The sequence below is a fragment of the Hylaeus volcanicus genome, chromosome 1, assembly GCF_026283585.1.
Source record: "Hylaeus volcanicus isolate JK05 chromosome 1, UHH_iyHylVolc1.0_haploid, whole genome shotgun sequence".
NCBI classification, from domain to species: domain Eukaryota; kingdom Metazoa; phylum Arthropoda; class Insecta; order Hymenoptera; family Colletidae; genus Hylaeus; species Hylaeus volcanicus.
The window spans coordinates 30,640,757-30,659,862 of record NC_071976.1 but is presented as its reverse complement, the minus strand read 5'-3'; the positions used below and the strand labels follow the sequence as shown (position 1 = coordinate 30,659,862).

General features: G+C 51.1%; 1 protein-coding gene across 1 annotated transcript; it reads right to left on the bottom strand.

Moving 5' to 3' along the window:
• Positions 1-3,670: 3,670 nt before the first annotated feature.
• LOC128872898 (protein Wnt-1) lies at positions 3,671-18,754 on the bottom strand. Its single transcript, XM_054116063.1, has 4 exons — positions 18,206-18,754; positions 12,831-13,093; positions 5,421-5,695; positions 3,671-5,313 (listed from the first exon to the last, which is right to left on the bottom strand). Exons 1-4 carry the CDS (start codon positions 18,304-18,306, stop codon positions 4,756-4,758), a joined length of 1,197 nt encoding a protein of 398 aa, XP_053972038.1. The 5' UTR covers positions 18,307-18,754; the 3' UTR covers positions 3,671-4,755.
• Between the last annotated feature and the right edge of the window lie 352 nt (positions 18,755-19,106).

Sequence of the window (19,106 nt, the reverse complement as noted above, 5' to 3'; positions counted from 1 at the left end):
AACTCTCTGAATTTCTCATTTTACACTCTCTATCTCAGTTCAGTGGAGATCCGAGCAGTCATCGAGACGTGCCTATATCTGTAGATCGAGAACGGTCCCCCGATGTGGTCGATCGTCAGTCCTCCGAAGGGCCGAGAGAAGGACCCGGCGATCTAGTCCTCGAGGGCGGAAAAGGCTTCGAATCGCGCGAATTCCTCCTGGCTGCCATCGAACTTGAAGCTTTAAAGAGCCAAGGAACGTCTGCGACGGCGGAGGCAGAGGGGGCGAAAGATAAAGCTAGATAGGATAGGAATCTGGTTGTCGATGAACGCCTCGGAACACGGTGTACGGAGAGTCGCGATCTCGTGCTTTCGTTCCCACAGTCGACGGGGACGTGGATTCCGCAGGAGATTCCCTTTGCTCGTTCCGCGGAAGACGGGCAAAGACGTGCTGGCAAAGACGGGGTGGTGGGGGGCGCTGGTCGAGGGCGGGAGAGGTGGAGACGTGCGCGCGGGAGCGCACTCGCGCGAATTCGGCTACCAGCCAGGGCCAAGGGAGACGGAGAATCGTCGGAGGCCCTATAACATGCCAAAACACCGATAATTCGACCGTGTGGTCTCGAACGTCAGCCGATATTCTTTCCCACGGATGGCCCTCGGAAAGGACGACGAGATCCAGGACCCGCCAAAAGGGATTCCTGCCATTCCCGGGCAGGCTGTGCCATGGCAAATACGTCCGGGGACCCACCTTCCTCCCAATCGCAAAAACGATAAATTAGTTGATTTACTCGCCCGTTTTTTATCGGAAATAATTCCTGCCCCCTCGTGGACGGGGTTTCATCGGGGAGTGGAAGATTAGCGCAACAGGAAGCACGCCGTGCTTCTTTCTCCACCTCTCGTTGTCCGTCGTCCTTTTTCTTCGTCTTTTCGTTTCCATCGGCTGGTTGTTCCCTTTTCTTTCGCTCCTCTCTCACCGTTTCTCCACCCCGTCACCGTAATCGTTTACTTTAACCTCTCTTCCCGCTTTTTGCCAGCGCTCGGGCCCCATCCTCCTCGCGAAATTGCAACCAGGTAGCGCGGCGCACGAAATTAATCGCGACGATTTCTTTTTGCCGCGCTCCACCGACGAAAGAAACCTGATCCTGCCGGACGATCGGCCTTCTGTTTTATCAGTTTGCCGTTATTAACCGTGGCTCGCTATTTACATTAGCCTCGTGTAATTTCTGCAACTCGAACGACGCACGGTACATCCATGACGAACGACTTCCGTTTTAGTTTTGTAGAAAACAAAAACTGCGTAGCGCACAGAGATTGCTACTGCGCTTACCAGCGTGTCATTTTTGCGGCGAACGACGAGGCATAACAGCGGAGTAAATATAGTAAGCGCGATGATCACATTCACTCTTGTGGATGAGCGTGAATGATAACTGTTTGGAACCCAGCAAGCGATATCCAACAAGTGTTTAGTCTACGTTATGATAGCATTCGACTGCATAAAAATTCTCAGAATGGACATGTCTGGATGCGAGGAGATGAAACGTGACTGTCCAGCGAAACTGGTCGCATGTAAATCACCGAATCGATAGCTGGTGGAAAAAGTCCAGAGGGGCAAAAATTTTAAAATCATTTGGATGCGCTATTTCTTCACTGTAGGAAGCGAACGAGTAAAGAGTGTCTCGGGGTCTGGATAATCGGAAAGGAAACGACGAAGGCGGAACGATGGAAAGCTTAAGGGTTACTAGAAGTCGTGGGGAACGATAAAATCGGGGCAGGAAGGCGGGCGAAACGGCACGCGGCGCGTCGCGTCGCGGCCGATCACACGCGCGTGGCATCCCTGATGGGGTCCTGTTCACCGAGTGACACGAGCCCCTGTCTCCCGGGGGCCCTCGATTGTCAACCTCGTGGACTGAATTTCGTATTCGTCGAGCATAATGAGCCAGATTCGAGCTTCCTCGAACGAGACGAATTCTCCAGTGAAACCGTGAGAGGACCTCGTTTTCTCAAACTGTCTCGATTCTTTACATTCAATGGAGCCAAACTCGAGACGTGGAGGAACCAAGAATCGATAGAATCAGGATGAGTACTTGCTCTTCATAAAACTAGATTGCCGTAGCAAGAGTATCATTTTAGCCAACGTTCCAGGATCTACAACAGCCCGAAAGACATTGGCGCACGCGAGTTCCAAATGTCGAGGAGAGATCCTCAGCGCTTGGAGGCCTCCTCGAGGACGATCCAGCATCCGTGTAACATTCCGTAGCGTGGAACGAGCCGGACGCGTGACGGTATGCGTAATAATAGTAAAACTGAATGAATTCACGGTTGGTCCCGCGGCATATCTCGGTGGTTCTCGGACCAGTCCTGTCGACGCGTCGGGGGAGGAGGAGGCGGATGAGCAGCGGGTAAAAAGCTCCCGAGGGAGGCGGTCGCGGTCGCTGCCGGTGCTCGAGTGACCGTGATGGAGACGAGGGGGTGGTCGACCGAGATCAAACGCGCCGCCGTGAGAAGTGGCCCGGCTGCTCGAGATTCTTGTCTGCCAGGACACGCTGGGAGCCCCCGAGCGCACCAAGAATTTGTTGTAGTATCGCGACGAAACTTCTACCCTTCCTGGTGCCACCTGATCCCGTCGAGTGTGCGTCCACACCCTGCTAAAACCATCGACCGAGACCACTTCGAGCAGGTGTCACGGTCGGTGCCGGAGTTTCTCCTACGAGGGCAATAATTAGGACCTAAATTTTCGCTGGACCAGGCGTGGGTTATCGATTTCGACGTCTCTCCCAGAGGTCCACTTTGTCCTGGTGTAGGATCCATGTGGGTCCCTAGCGCAAGGATCGATCGAACCGACCGTGGACCGGTTCGATCGATCTGCAGCCTCTTCCGAGTGGCTCGAAACCCTCTCGGCCTTCGGAGGCCGAGAATCGATCGAACGTCTGGCGAAGCTCGCAGGCGCGAGGTCGCGATCGTGGTCGATCGACCCGCGGACTCTCTCGGAATGCGCTTACAACTGGAAATACCGATCGTTAGGGAAGAAGGAACGAGGACGGGAGCGTGGAAAAAGGAGATGCAAGAGGTTTGGGAGGGGGGCGGGGGGGTGTAGTGTCGGAACCATTAGCGCGGATGCCTGTTCGTATGCGGTCAGAATCCTTTTATCCCGTACAGAGATTCCTGCGGGATTCCTGGGTTCGTTATCATCGCGTGCAGCAGCGCGCAGCCGTGGAGAAACGAAACAAGGCAGAAACGTAGGAGGAAGGAACGCGATGGGAAACGGCCGCGGGGGTGGAAGGGGTAGGCAAACCGAGAGGAAGAGAGAAAGAGCCGAACCAGTCTTCTTCGGGGCACGGGCCTCCCACGATATTCGCCTCGGCGAGGAGTTATGAAGTCGTCCAGCTGTGGAGAACCAGTCAGCTATATTTCGCGGGGATAGCTCCGCGCCTCGTGCTACGGCCAGACGTCGAATGGTCTCGCGACGTCGCCCTGGGATGGGTCCGACCTGAGAGTTTCGAGTCCGCTTTCGCTAGGTTGAAAACCTTTCCGTATTTCGACGATGCTACCACGCATCGAAGGCTTTTGTCTTCGACAGAGAAAGTAACAGAGTACGTTGGGTTGGATGACGGGAGACTTGGAAATTCGAGGAAAAGAATGCCAGCTTTCAACTCGACTACGTCTTTATTTGTCCTCTTCTTATACGGTCCATCTTTATAAATTACAAAAAACAATCTCCAGACTTATCTTCTTATTGTGCGTACAAATGTAATCACCGATTTTTCTCGAATCGAGAAGGTAGCCGAGCATCTAACACTGGGCTAATGGGTCTCCCTAAGCCTAGACAGCGCCGCGCGAGTCGGAGGGCTCGTTTCCGGGGGGTGAGTACAGGCGAAGAGACGTACAAAAATAATTTACCCGCCTCGCATTTTGGAGCGTATTTACCGTCTCAGGAGCGTCGATTATTTACAACGAGTATTCCTAAGCGCGACAATTCGACGAACGCGGTGCCAAAAAAATATACATACATATTTATACATTCGTATATTTATATTTATATATATAGCTATAATCTATGCGTATATACAAGTACGCGACCCAGAGGATCGAAATAAATAACGAGTCTAATGTACCTCGCGCGCATTCTGAAAAAAAAAAATGACGCGAGGCGAGTCCGAAAGCTCCGGATTATCCGGAGCGACATAGTAGAAACGACGCATCGACGGAGCAAGGGTTAATCGTATGTACAGTGAAACGACGAGCGTCTCGTTCTCTTTACTTAGCTATATTAATAAGATTCTAAGCTCACGATCGCGAACCGCTAACAGCTCGACGCTTCTCACCGCCTCAGTCTTTGATACGCGTTCGTGGAACGTCGTAATGTATACGTACCGCGAGAAGCTGCGAAGAATGCCCCTGAGCGACGTTCGCTCGACGAAGTGGCTCCACGTTTCCGTAAAATTGCGTTTCCAAGATAGCAACGCTATCGATTTTCAGTCCAAGCGATACGAAATCCTGACCGAATACCTTTTCTAAAAAAAAACTCTGCTCGCTAGATCCCCTCCAGAGGCATTCTTTCTCCAGCTCGTCGACGTACGCGGTTTCGCATAATACTGGGATAGGAGCCACTCTTCGCGAAAGCTCCGACACGCGACTCGACTCGATCAGCAGAGTTTCGCGGTGGGATCACCTGGACCACCTTGTCTGGGAGTTGAGAGACTACGCGAAACGTCCTTCGCCAGGAAGGAGGTAGTCTCTTCGAGAAAGGAAAGGACGAACGGAATGGATGGAAGGGAGCCTAGAGGCACGTGTGTATCGTCTTTTTGAACCTGCAGAGCTGACACTTGACCTCGCAGCACCAGTGGAAGATGCAGGCACATCTCTCGACGACGGTTACCTCCTGGGTCTTGTAACCTCTGCCGCAGCACATCAGGTCGCAGCCGTCGACTCCTATGCTCGTGTCGTTGCATTGCCTGCCGTGGGTGCCCAGGATCCCCAGTTTCGGGTTCTTCTCGCAGAACGGCGGCGATGGCTCCAAGTAAACGAGATCCTTCGGTCCGGGTGGCTTGTGTTCGGGGTTGTACGGCTTCAGTTGAAAGTTGTACCTGTGACGACGACCCAGACCCTCCCTGTGGCCGTGCACGGAGTTGCTGGCCGAATTGCTGACGATCGCGTTCCCGTTTCCTCGTACGCGATCCGAGTTGCTCACCATCACTCGAGATGCGCCGTCGAAACGATCCTTCAGGTTGTCACCGACCACGCGGAAGTTGGGCAGCCGCATCCAGCAGGTCCTCACGGTGCAAGAGCCGGACATGCCGTGACACTTGCACTCCTCCCTCATCTCCGAGGACACGTGCTACGGTAAACGAAAGACGGCTCGTCTTAGTTTGTCGCGAACAGGAGGAAAGGGTGCCGTCGACTCTCCTTTACAAAAGAATTTAGTCGGATCAAAGGAGCACTCACCGCTCTGCCAGCCTCGTTGTTGTGCAGATTCATCTTCTCGCGCAGGTTCCGCCCGCGCTCCCCGGTATCGACGAACTCGCGGGAGAACTTGAAGCCGTAGCCGATGTTGTCCGAGCAGCCACCCCATTCCCAGTCCCGCGACGCGGATGGTGCTCGCGATTGGTGGGTATAGTCGCAGGAGCACGACTGGATGCTGCCCTCGCTGCACGCTCTCGCGATGCTATGAGTCACGGCCGCGCTCGTGATGGCGTAGATGAAGGCGGTCTCACGACATCCTGTAACAAAACGACACCGTCAAGTCTTTCTTGGACGAACCCCAGCCTCCTCGCGCGTTTACGAGCGAATTACTCGGAGAATTGATAAAACAGTTGACGTTCAACTGGGGATTTGGATAGCAAGATTCCATCCATCGTATTTACCCTACCCCGAACGATCCAATTCTACCAACCCTTCCACTCGTGAACGCAACAAGGATCTATAACGACACCCCTAGAGATTGCGTGTGCATTCGTGTGGACAAAAGTTTCGCGGTGGTCGGTAACGTGGGAGGCGAGCGAGCGAGCCAGTGACGTCAGGGAACGTCTCAATCCTTCGCCGTGGACTACCTGCGGGATCTCTACACCGCGCAGGTGTGGAAGGAACCGCAACGAAGAAGGAGGCGCATCAGGAATCCAACGGGGACAGAGAGAGACGGAGGGAGCGAGCAGGAGGAGAAGGAACTCGACCTTAACCTCAAGTGGGCTGACCCGAGAGGCACCTCGAGAGCTTATCTGCATGAGGCGCAGGTGCCTGCCGGCACCTTTGCCGACCTGCCGACCGTGGTATCGCGAGCCACCTGAGAGGAGGGGCCGTTTCGCAAATTACCACCTTTATCGTCCCACGGATAACGCGACCTTATCGCGCGTCGTGACGTGGAAGTTCGATGAACGGTATCGCTAGGCATCGAGGTGAGTTGGCAGTAGTCGGTACCCCACAGTCGAGTCTTTGGGAATTAATGCTCGAGGAAACAAGTAGCGCAGACTTTTCTTTTTAGAGAATGTTTATACGTATCCTCGAGAGTGAGAAATTTTAAATCGAACCACTACGAGAACCGGAATCGTACAGCCAGTGCAACCATAAACTTTTTGAATAACCTACAACGTATCCTCTTGCTAACTACAACGGAATCAAATCGGATCATTCGACAGTTCTCCTCGAATATATTCTCGAGAAAGTCCTTTCTCTGAAATGACAGGGGTATGAACGTTCTTAAAAAAGCCTGTATTCCAGGTGGCAAACTCCCATTGAAGGGATCCAGGCGAAATCGGCTGGGAATGAGACGTCAAACGGCTCGATGGCCGAAGAAAAGAAATCGGACGCAGGGGAGATAATCGAGCGCGTCCAATTTCGAAGCGAGATCCGCGATTCGTCACGAGTGTTTTCCGCGCGGGGCTACCGCACTCTCGGGTGGGCTTCGCGAGGAAAGAAAGGGAGCGAAGGTAAGAAAGAAACCATTTTCCCTAATCCCCGTCCAAGGTGAAGACCGGAGGCGAAAAGCGGTCAACGGAAGCGACGCAGTCCTTTCCAAACCTCGAGGCATACCTCATCCAGGAACGAAGAGGATGGTCGAAGGAAAGCGAGAGATTTACGCCGTTCCACCCTGTTACCGCGTTGGCTCCTCGACCTGTCTCCTCCAAATTCCGTCTGTTCCAGATATTATTCCTCATCATCTCCGGACTGCCATAACCGAGAGGATTACACGGCTGGTGGGGGTTTTTCTCGCAAAAACGCGCCACCGTGGAGTCCGTGAATTCATCTCGTCTCTTTGGACGCTAACGTTCCCGTTATGTACTATGTAGCTCGACTCGAAGAACGTATCGTTTCACCTACGGATATTTGCCTTTCCGATAACTCTTCGAAAAACTTCAAAACCGGTCGATTTTCTCGCGGGGACTTCACGTTTCTTTCTCGGAAAGTTTGCCTTTCTCGAGCGAATCAATATTTTAAAAAATTCTCGGGTGAAAGGGAGACTTCGAAGCGAACGATCCTTTTCCTCGAAGATTTTACGATCGTCAAATAACCACACGGCTGAGATAAGAGAGTCCGTTCGCCGCGAGAACGATTCCCGAAGCGAACAATCGTTATCGAGACAGAAAAGTTTGAGAAAGAGAAAACCGCGGCTCGATAATCTCGTGAGAGCCATTGTTTGTTCTCGTTTGACGTTCGTTTTATCGGCTCGTGCAAATAGCACGAGCGAGGCGGAGGCGGTGCCCCAGAGCAAACATCATCGATGGAAATTCCTGGCTCGTTTGCCGGGAGGATCGCCTGTTTGCGCGTGGAAAAAGAAACTTTCGGAAATTTTTCGGAGAACCTACTGTACGTGTAATTTTTTTACAACGTCCCTGTAGAACGCGTCGCGAGCGAGCAGCCATGCGTTGCTATTTCATTTATTTCTTTGTCGCTCGAGTAAAATGTTGCCAGGACGCTGCTCGTCAGGTTCGAGATGGGGGCTGGCGACATCATCGCGACGCAAGTTTACGAGGGACGTTTGCGTCCGCGGTGAAATTCCAGGGGGACGATAGCATCGCGAGGAATTATTGCTACCGTTGCGAGGATCTTCTCGGGGTCCGTGACGCCGGAGGAAGCGACATAGGATCGAGAAGCGTCGTCGTAACGCGACGACGTCGATCCTCGAAAAACTGCATCGACTGGTTGAATGCAAAAGTGGCATGGTTGTTCCCGCAGAGCGGGGCAGAGGGGTGCGAAAACTCGACCGCCATATAGGCCGTGGCCTCTCGCGGGAACTCGTACTCCGAGACCGTGGAAGCAAACAAGATGTAAAAATCACGGAGGACCGATGGATGGGGGGGGGGGGGGGGCAACAGGCCCATTGGCTCGCGGCTCACGTTTTCGCAAGAAATCGTGGCGTGCCGTCGACACATGTACCCCATCATAGGCCGCGATTTATGGCGGTGTAACGCCGTCGCAAAAACCTCGAACCGGGTCTCCGTATAAGACGCGACCCGCGCCACGCTGCTCCGCTATCGATCGAATTTATTTATTTATTTATCCGGGGGAAAGTTCCATTATTCTCTAAAGAAACTTACTCGCGAAGATAACGGTAACCGCGAGCGCGATGGATGACGAAAAAGTCGCGCAAACACTACGAATACACAAATTGATCGTTACGTCTCGTACGTACTCAAGACCCCCCCAAAAAGGTCCATCTCTGGGAAATTTTAACATAAATATTTTACGGTCCAATTTGGGATACCAACCACATAAATTTCAATTTCCGGAGTCATTCGTTCGCTTTAAACATAGCTCGAAACCCCAATCGAAATGTTCATGGACTTTCTAGCCGTGCATATTATATGTTTGCACAGACCAGATTAGCCAGGTATTTTATTTGTAACATTCCTCGGACGATATCGTTGACTGTCCACCGGATGCGTGCTCGCGTTCGTTCCCGCGGCTTCGTTCCGCGTTCGTTTCGAGCGGAATCGACGCCGTGGCCGTGAAATCGACGGAAACGCGAGCTGCACGGAGGCTCTCGCGAAATTCGCAGTTTACCGAGCAATTAGGCTGCGGAGGTTGGCCGAGACCGCTTCCACGCGAGTACCAGAGGTACCCGAGAGGGCGCACGTCCAGGTAGAAGGCGAGCGAGAAGAGGACCGAACCAAACCGAGGATAGACACCGATGCGGTAGGTGGCTCTTGGCGGCGAAATGATTACAGGCCGCAAACCTACTCACTACCAGCTATAATATCGAGTACAAACGCCTCCAAAAGTATCCCGTCGATCTTCCACCTGGGACACCCTGACAGATCTCGCCTCGCTGGAAGTATCGCGATGGTCGCGTCGACGCAACGCGCCGGTGTACTGGAATTAGACACCCAACGAGGTACGATAACCACGATTATTTCTATTTCTATTCACTTCGATCGTAAGTGGAGCGAAATTAATCGTAACACAAGTGTACGATGATATTGGAAGACTAGCTGCATGCCGCGGTTTCACCCGTGTGGAATACTATGTTACTAATGGATAGCGTAGCTTTTTATTAACGAAACAATTTTTTTAAATCCAACAAAAGAGTTACATCGCGTCGAAGCGTTACCCATCACAGAACGATCGACTAGAAAATATCACGTTCACATTTGTCACCGTCGTTGTCGAAGGGGTTAAAGAAGCGGAGGTCGCGTGTGAAAGGGAAGACGGGCACGACGGGAAAAAGAAACGTAGAGATCACGTCGGCCGTGTAATCGAGCAACCCCGCATAATCCGGAAACGACCGTTTAGGTTCGGCGCACGACGACCAGTCTGCTCGATCCCCTTCTCGATCTCCAAATACGACGAGTACGCGCGAGCATTACGGATCGACGATAGCGATCTGAGTTACCCCCGCGCGCGAGACTCGTACCGATCTAATCTCGAAAGATCGCTTCGAAGACAAAAGATGCAAGGGGACCGAGAGAGACGCGCAGAGAAACTCGTTCGAGGCGCGAGGGGTGAAAGGTCGAGGTCCTCCTGGCAACCGACTAGGAATCTCACCCGAGGAAAAAAAAACGAAAATTTCCTTCAACATCCATCTGCTCGATTCTCCCTTTTAACGATCCAGAGTTAGGCACAATTATTATCATTAATATATAGGAAATTATTCCACAGATAAATGCATATCTTCACAAGTCTATAGTAGGTGGTTGTCGAATTGAGTAACCTGGTCCTTTCCGAAGTCGGTTAAAAATATTGTGTACGTATTACATATCAATGAAATGAAAGAAACTTTTGGGACAACCTAATAATTGAAATTCGAATGAAACCACCCTTCGAAAACCCAGCCTGTACATCGAATAATTTAATACGATAATAGCAAATAGATCCACGACCCAGGACGAGGTGTATCAGAAGGGGATGCTAATACGTCCATCCAAACCCAAAATACGTCCATTACGTGCATCCATTAAATCGAAAAAGTGGCATCTGCTTGTAGGAGAAGTTTAAAAATCTGCGCCGGTCGGGAGCCTGTTTTGGTCGTCTTTATTATAGGGAAAACTATTAGGAGCAAAGGCGCGTAACGCGATAGGGGGCGCCGTTGACAAGGGGGGCGGCAGGAGGGCGTCGGTGCGTGGCGTCGCGGCAAGGGTTAGGCTCGTCGGATTAACGCGCGCGCGATCTCTTCTTCTCGCCGCTATTTTGTATCCCTGTGCTTCTTTTTTTCGGTTTTACTGCCGCGATAAGTGGCCATATGGGGACACTGGATGCGATGGGGCGGGAGTCGGGGCCCGAGCGAAAAAGCTCGGCTTACAATCGCCTCGACGAGATCTAAAAGAGCCGCAGGGGAGCCAGAACTGGTACGAGAAGGTCCATTATCAGGTTGCAAAACATACATCTGGTCGGGTGAGGGCACGTGCCCGGGGCCTTCTGACCAAGGGCACGCCCCTTTCCGATCCCCCTCGTCCCTCCTGTTCTTGATTCTCGACCCTCTACTCCACGCAGCAACCCCACAGGCTGCCGACACCCTGTCGTCTTCGAATGATCTTCCGGTCTAGCTGCTCGCGAGCCCATTCTCGCCACGAAATCCCGAAAACCAGCTTGTGGATGTTTAGGCGGACTCTCTTAATCCTTTGCTTCGGTATTATGTATACTCGCGAGGGGACACGCGATGCTTGTACCGATATCCCAATTACAACGTTACTTTGCTACGGGTGGTATTTTTTGGAAATTATGGAACAACTTTCGGTTCAAATTGTCGCTTTGTTTTCGTCGGAAAAATATACAAACCATCGTCTTCTGTTCGACAGAGAGCCTACTCGCGCGAGACTACCCTCTCGAGGAAACGGTTAGCTCGACGGAGAACCTCGGTGCGTTTCGTACCGGTGACCGATTTGCGCTCACGAGAAATTATCGCGTACTCTTAACTAACACGTAATCTAATTACGCATACTTTAATTATGCGGTCAAAGGGTTAGTTTTCTACGGTGCTTCACGAATCGATCGACTAACGATATTACCGCGTTGAAAGTCGAGCACGGTAGGTACGTGTATAGCTCATACGACGATCGCCTCGATTATCGATGACGTATCGCAATCGCGACAGACCGCGACCCATTTCGACGTGGTCGGTACAAGAAGTCGCGAGATAAGCCTGTCGAGACGTGCATCCACGCGTCCGATAGGGATATCGACGTCTACGGACTCATCCATCGCAGACTCAACGTTACGAACTAGTCATTTCTCGATCCTGGATGCTTTCCTATATCGATGATGGCCTTGTGGTTCACGGGACAAGTGTCTCTTCTAGTCTTGGTCATCTTTAATTTTTTTTAGCGACTTTATTTGTTGCATTACGATTGAGAGAATAATAAATCATCAGTGTCTCCCCTTGAAGAAGACAAGTTTACCTTTTCATTAAATAATCGAACGTTACTCTGCACGTGGGCATCGCCTACACGTTATCCTTCGTGTACACCAGAGAAAAACATCGTTACGGTTTCCATATTTTATGGCGAATAAAGTCGTTAAAAAAAATAAGATAAAATTGACGCGAGCTTGGCTGTCCTTCCACCACGCTCAGCGAGTCCTCGCTCTCCGTCTCTTTTCTCGAAACTCGTCTCCTGTAAATCTCTATCGGGAATACCGGTTGTCGCAGACGACCACGGACAATGGGCTGTTTTTTGGAACGTGGAACGAGTCCACCTTATAGTCCGTTATATATACACACGCGCGCGTCGTTTTATCACGAATCTCGATCCTTCCTGGCAACGTTGATTCGGAGTAGCAGCCTTCCTTTCGGGCCCCTTCCCTCTATCTCCCTCTGTCCCTCTGGATCTCGATCTCGACGTCTTTTCGACTGATCGTCTTATCGAGAAGAGCTCAAAGAAAAATACCGCGACACTCGTACTCGCAATGAAAGCCAGAAGCGACAAATAAAGAAATTCGATCTTTGTGGAAACTACGTTTACGCGAGGGCACAAATGTTTTCGCGTTCGAGCGGTTAAAAGTGCATTAGCAAGACAGTTCACGGTCCAATTAGCAGGAGCTCCCATCGGTCGTAATCTTCCACGTTAATCCAATTAAACCATTAGCATCGGGTATAGGGGCGACTAATTTCCGATTTTAACAAAGCGTCGTATTCAAAGGTCAGAATTATCTGCGTCGAGTAGCGTGTATTCTGGAAGCTCCTTTTTAATCGTCCATTATTCTAAATTAGATCAGATAAACAGAACAGCATCGTCCTCTGAATTTCACCATAATGAACGTCAAATTGCTTAATAATTTCGTCACACAATTCCCCGCGCCGCGAAACAATCTCCGTGAAGAAAAAAAACAGGCTTTGCCTAACGCGTAAGCTACTTTGTTCTAATGGCCGTCCATAGATGGACAGAAAAAAGAGCCAAGCTGAAAAGAGAAAGGAAAACGTGTGCTCACCTCTGTCGACGATCTTGCCGAAGAGATTTTTCCCACGGAGGAAATTCTTGGTGGAGCAGTTCCATCGCCGATTGCGAAACTGATGCTGGCACTCGGCGATCGCCTGGTTCGCGCCCCTGGCGACGGCCATCAGCACCCCCGGGTTTTCCCTGGCCAGTTTCCTCTGCTTTCTCCTCAGGGTCGCGTAAACGGTGGGATCCATGTGCAGGGAGGCTGGCGACATCGGTAGAAAATTGTTGGGCTCTCCCGCCTTGGCTATTCCCCTGTGAAAAATAAGTCAGTCGCTGCGTTTAGTTGCCATATCGAAGAAAAGTTTTCTGGAAGACAGTAGGATAAACTAGTAGGATAAAAAAAGCTCGAGCTGTCGCGAAGACGTCCCGAACACCTCTAGGGGGTTTTGGAAAGGGAACACCCACGCGAGGGCGACGAAAAGCGTTAACGAAGCGCTTTGACACCATGGGACGAAAGGTATTCTAATAAACAGAACCCTTCGGATATGAGAAGCTCCGCGAAGAAAGCGATACATTTACTCGCGGTGCAAGAAACACCTTCGGAGTTAAGGTTTCCCGAGAAAGTTTCGATATCCTTGGTACAACTTTAGCTTATCGGAATAGGTTGCCAAGCCTAGCAGCTTAGCATTTAATAACTACATAGGTGGAAGCTCAGCCTGCTAAGTGCACAGGACCGAATAAGATATCCTGCTTGGAGGCCTCGGGGTAAATCGGCGTAGTTTCGGAACGCGGATGAAGACGTCTAACGGGTGGGGTTACGTGTAACGGTACGATGACCTTTGGCGAATCATCGATCCGTCATTCGGGAGATCGCTGATCGGTTTCCACGGCGCGAATCGCGCAAACTCGATCGGGTCTCGCGTTTCTCAATGGCCTGGAGGCGATCGGCATTTCTCGTGCGTTCGGTCGACGCTAATTTGGTTTGCGCGTAAAAACGACGCGCTTGGAGTGCTCCGAGGAGAGAGAAAGAAAGACAATGGGGAATTCAGGGGCGGGAAGGGAGAGAGAGGAGGAGAGGGAGAACGGAGAAGGATTAGTTCGAAAGACGAAACTGGTTCAACAGTTTCGGTCAACGGTAGCCGGGTATATATAAATCAAGCTGCCGCGCGAGTTCAGCCTGCGAAAGAATTCGCGTCTCGATCGATCGAGCGTCGCGCAGAAAAACGCTTAACAGCGTTCTGCTCGCGTCCCTTCGTGGGAAGAACGTGCAAACTTTAGAGAATCGCATCGCGCGCGGGACCACGACCGAAATCGCCTCGTCTTCGCTCCTGGCTTCGAATCGGCCGAAAAATTTGAACGGATCGCGAGCCAAATTCAGTCGAATAGGTTACTTTACTATCGCTTACGATCTGTAGCGCGCAAATCACGGTAGGAAGTTTACTGTACCGAAACGAGTATACCAAAGTAAACGTAATAAACATTTGTTGTTTGTAAATCCAGAGCGCAGAATTTTCCTGTGTTTCCAGAAGTTTAGGAACCATAAAGTAGCGGTTAACGGTATCGCGCTACCCTATCGTGAACGTTCATTTTATGGGCGAAAAGATAGATTTCCCTGGTATTGTGAGCATCACTCAAGAGGCAATTTTTATAGCTCGCGTTGCACGGGTAATTATTTTTCCTACAGGAGTAGAGCGTGTTCGACGCAGGGTCCACATCGAGTAGTATACTAACGCTCAAAAGTGTAGGACCACCTATCGCTCCGAAACTTTAAGCTTGGGCTCCGAAACGTTTATATAATAGAAATATGGAACATCGAACGTCTATTCATCTTTTTATTCATTCGAGAAACGGGTTATACTATGTTCAGGGTCTAGATGAAAGTAGATGTCACCTGTTCTATTTAAACATGCAAAACACGGTCGTCCGTGTTTACGAGTGTTACGTAACGAATTTTTAAAAGCCAAGACAGATTCGGAGAAAAGGTCAATTAAATGGCCAGATTCGTCGACGATATTACACGCGGAGTGATTCCAGAAACTGGGCCGGGCTCCTTTCTAAGCGGAGGTAGAGAAAGTTGGTAGAAGGAAATGTTGCACGGTTTAGTAACAGACTATTTCCCTAGGATCGTGTTTTTTTTGAAAAGTAGGTACTCGTTGTTTTCTACGCGTCCAACCTCCACGGTGACTTGCATTCAAACTTTGTTATTCAAATCTAATGGGAACAGAGCAGGGATAATGCTATAGGTGCCAACGATGCTGGAATGGGATCCACTTTTGACGGTTAGTGTATCGCTCGCGAGCAGGGATCGGATCTCTCGTCGCCGAGCATAATAAACAGCTAATCACGGTCGTCGAGTCTCCGTCGACGCTCCGTTGTCAACGACTTTCCTGACGGCTAGCAGAGACAGTCGGGGCAGACGAGACAGACGTGAACCCAGGGTCTCCAACGCGAAAAGGCTGCCAGCCTGCGGCCGAGATTTCTCGTTGACACTCTCAGGCGCCGTGTAAATAAACCGAATCACGATGCACGCCGGCTCGTAAAAGCTCCGCTCCGAAGCTGGGCCAACAAGCTGACGAATTCGTCTTCTGGGAAAGTTCGACTCCGAATCGATTTTTTCGAAAGTCGATCTTCTGTTTAATTCGTTTTTACATTGGAGAAAATTAGTACAAGAAACTATTGGTATAATAGCAGACTAAGTGAGAAACGACTCAAGCCGAATTTGCAATTTAACAAAGGATATATTATGTTTGCAAGTCGTAATAAGTGCGAAATATAAATCGCTTATCTTAACAGAAACGAAAAGCATAAGGGGAAGGGCATCGAGAGAAACCTTAGGAACTCATAAAAGAAGACTTTCGAACACCTCGGGGTAATAAAACGCGCATCTCACTTTATCATTCGGAAGATCGTGCAGGACAGCGATTCTCGGTCTTCAAAATCGTTCTCTTTGTTTTACGAGAATCGAACGGATCCCAGATGGGAGATTTTGGCGGAACGGAGGAATTCGGGATCGGATCGGATCGCTCGTAATTAGTTTGGGCCGCATGCCAGGTTCCTGGCGTCATCGCGCCGCGGTTTCGCGTTGTTTCACGCGCTGCGGTAATTTCTTCCTGTCCTTGGCGAATCTCGCGCTCGCGCCCGCTGCTGGAGAATGCTTATACGACGATGCATTCGATAAGCGATGCCCATAAATAAGCAGCGCTCCGGACCGGTTAGGATATATCTATTGCTCGTAATTTACGTCGGGCAGAAAAGCTCAGGGACGAGTCTCGGACGGTACTGCTCGGTTCCTGGCTCTCTCCTTCCCCTGTGGTGCCCCTCCGTGGGCCCCATTCTAGCCCTGTCCACGTGTTTTCTGCCAGCGGACACGCCGCGACCACCGAAATAATTTATCGACCGGAGAGGGCTAATAACGACCCGGTGCCACGCGCTCCCAGTGACGATAGGCTGCATTCAATTCGCGCGGTTATCGCTGAATTATCGCCGGTTCGCGAGGAGGAATCGTTTACTTCGAATTCTCCGTGGGTCGATCTCGGGTATGGTAACAGGTTGCGCGGTGAATGCTTCTTTTCCTTTGCGCGATGAGATAAAGGCGGTGTTTCGAGTGAATCGCGAGAAACCTCTTTGGTGAGCTTTTCTATAAACGTTTACGTATTTTCCACTTTCCCTCCCCGCGTTTTTTTTTGTATTTTGTTTGCGCTCTACGTCACAGGACCAAAAACAACCCTTACACCATATCCCTCATCAATCCCCTCCGGCAACGAAGCTTCTTCGACAGATCCACCGCGCAGCGGCGGTTTCCAGCGAGGATACCGTTTCACGAATCAGCGATTCCGCTTTTTCCGAGTCGCAGCGTTTACCGGGCGTTTGTATCGGTACGGGGATCGAACTGTGACGGGACCACCCAGAATCGGCGCGGGATCGAGAACCGGGTACGCTAACGCGATAAGTAATCCCCTGTTACCGTTGGATATATTGCCGATCGGCTCGCGATATCTATTCGGTGAACGCGAGCAGACCAGCCGAGCCGACGTAAATCCGCCCGAAAAGTCAATCCACCTTTCGCCGCGTGGCGACCCGCGATAAATTACACCCGACTGCGAAATCCGCGTGGCAGGTTGGCCGACGTTCGCCGCGAATTCACCGTCGTATTAGATTAATTAATTCGTAGGCAATAATTACCTGCGCGTGGCCGCGTCTTAAATCATACCCGCGAGGCTCTGGAAAAGCGATCCAGACGGGGGGCCCCTCGAGTGATTTATCGCCTAGGCGGTTTATCGTTATGTGGATATTTCCGCGACTATCTCTTTCGGTTGTAAACGGGACACGGCCGTGTCTGCGCGGGCGCACACACGCGCGCGTTATTTATTACCCGGCTAATGAAGTTAGCCATTATCTAATATCCCATCCAGCGTTTTCTTGTTCCTACGAGAAATCACTGGCGGATCGAAACGCACCAGGCCCGTGGCTTATGATTAATGGATTAATAAGAAGGCGCGCGGTGCGCGTCGCTACCACCGTTGGACCCCGATAAAAGATCACAGACGACAGGTGTTAACGCGGCTATTGGCCCCGCGCGGGGCAATTAACTCGCAAAGGTTAATTCCATTCCGCGACGCTCGTGGGCGAGCGTTGCGAAAATCCATTTTCCCGACGGATCGCGGAGGTGGCTAAATCTGGAGAGAAATCTTGGCTGAGATGCGAGAGACGAGCAACTGTTTACTCGCCATCGGAACTCGAAGATCGATTATGGAATGGGATTAGAAGATAAGGGCGTATTATCTTGTAATTGCGTGTAAGTTAGCCTTGCTATCTAGAAACGTGTGCTTTTATTATGGTGTAACATGTACATGCGTGTAAATAAGTAGGTTTCGTTAGCGGAATACATGATCTCGTGGTTGTTTATTTGAAAACTCGACTGGTTGGTGTTAGTAGGATAATTTATCTTCCTCACGCTGCATCAGGAATATACATTTGCTGGTTACTCTGTTGCAGAGCACACGCTTGGTTCGAAACGTCTGTAGTTGAGTCTAAGTAGTCGAGGGTAACTCTTCCAGCGGTGAGAAAACATTCTGTCCAGGATGTTTCCACGAAATAGGTAAATAACGTTTTATCTATCTTTAGTAGAACCGTCAAATAGTCGAAACCGATCAGGTCTCCTACATCAGGTCTCCTACATAAGTTGATGGATGAAAGTTTACCTGTCAGAAAATGATCTTTATCCATCACCCACTACACGCGTTAATATACCGTGATACATGAACAACAAATTTACAATAGTACGGCCTAATATATTCCGTCGCTGTCACAGAAAACAAACGAAGAAATTTCTCTCGACAAATGTAGGAAAAATATATAGGAGATAGTTAGATCTCGGGACGCGTTCGCGAAGCAACAGGAATTAAAAGAAGTTAGTCGACTCACCACCACATGGATCCTCTGCCACGATTCTTGTTCCTGGTGATTTCGGCGAGGGAGGCGTGTATCGCCACCGCGAGGGCCCCGATGATCACCCAGAGCCTCATCTTCGGTTCGCGGTCTCGAATCCTGTGGACGTTTCCCGATCGTTCCCTGATCTTTGGGGGCGGTCGCGTGCGAACTCGGGCGAAGCACCACGCACCAATCCGTCACTCACCCGGTCAAGAACATCACACGGTACTCTTCGTGAACGAATCTCGCGCACATAGTAGCGGGCAACGTTGAAACGTCTCGGCGATCCTACTGTCCACGGTCGACGTACGGTTTTACGGCTAGAAGATCGCACACTTGGAAGCAATTTACTCGAACGATCGGGTCCCCGCAAGCGTTTAAATCATCATCGAGGCCGGTCACTCGGGGAATTCCCGCAAGAAGCGTCCTGTCAGGGCCCTGCGCGTCCCGTCAGCTGTCAAAGCACAAGTTGGATCGCAAGAACCGCGATGTCGACGGTCCGAGAATTGAGTGGCGGTAGTTGGCGGTCGACGTCGAGAGCCTCACGGGAACTCACCCCCCGAGGGGCTTTTTTTCGAGGGGTGGGTGTCACCCTTGCCGTAGTCCTCGCCGAATCAGAGGTGGTGGGAGAGGCGCGTTCGCAGCCGCCAGGATACCTGGCAACCCTCCTTGACGCTTTCGCTCGGTCGGGATAATAATGGAGTTGCCTCGAGCCCTCGGATCGGTGTCCCTGGCGCACGAATCGCTCGGTTCCCCTGGTACGTTCCGTTTTCGTGTCCCTTGTCGTTGTTGCCTCGAGCACGGCTCTCTGGTCTCGCGTCGACGACACGTCCGGAACGGTCGGGTGCGCTATCGTCCTGTATCGCGATCCTCGAGAAAGAGTTGCGTGGTGCGC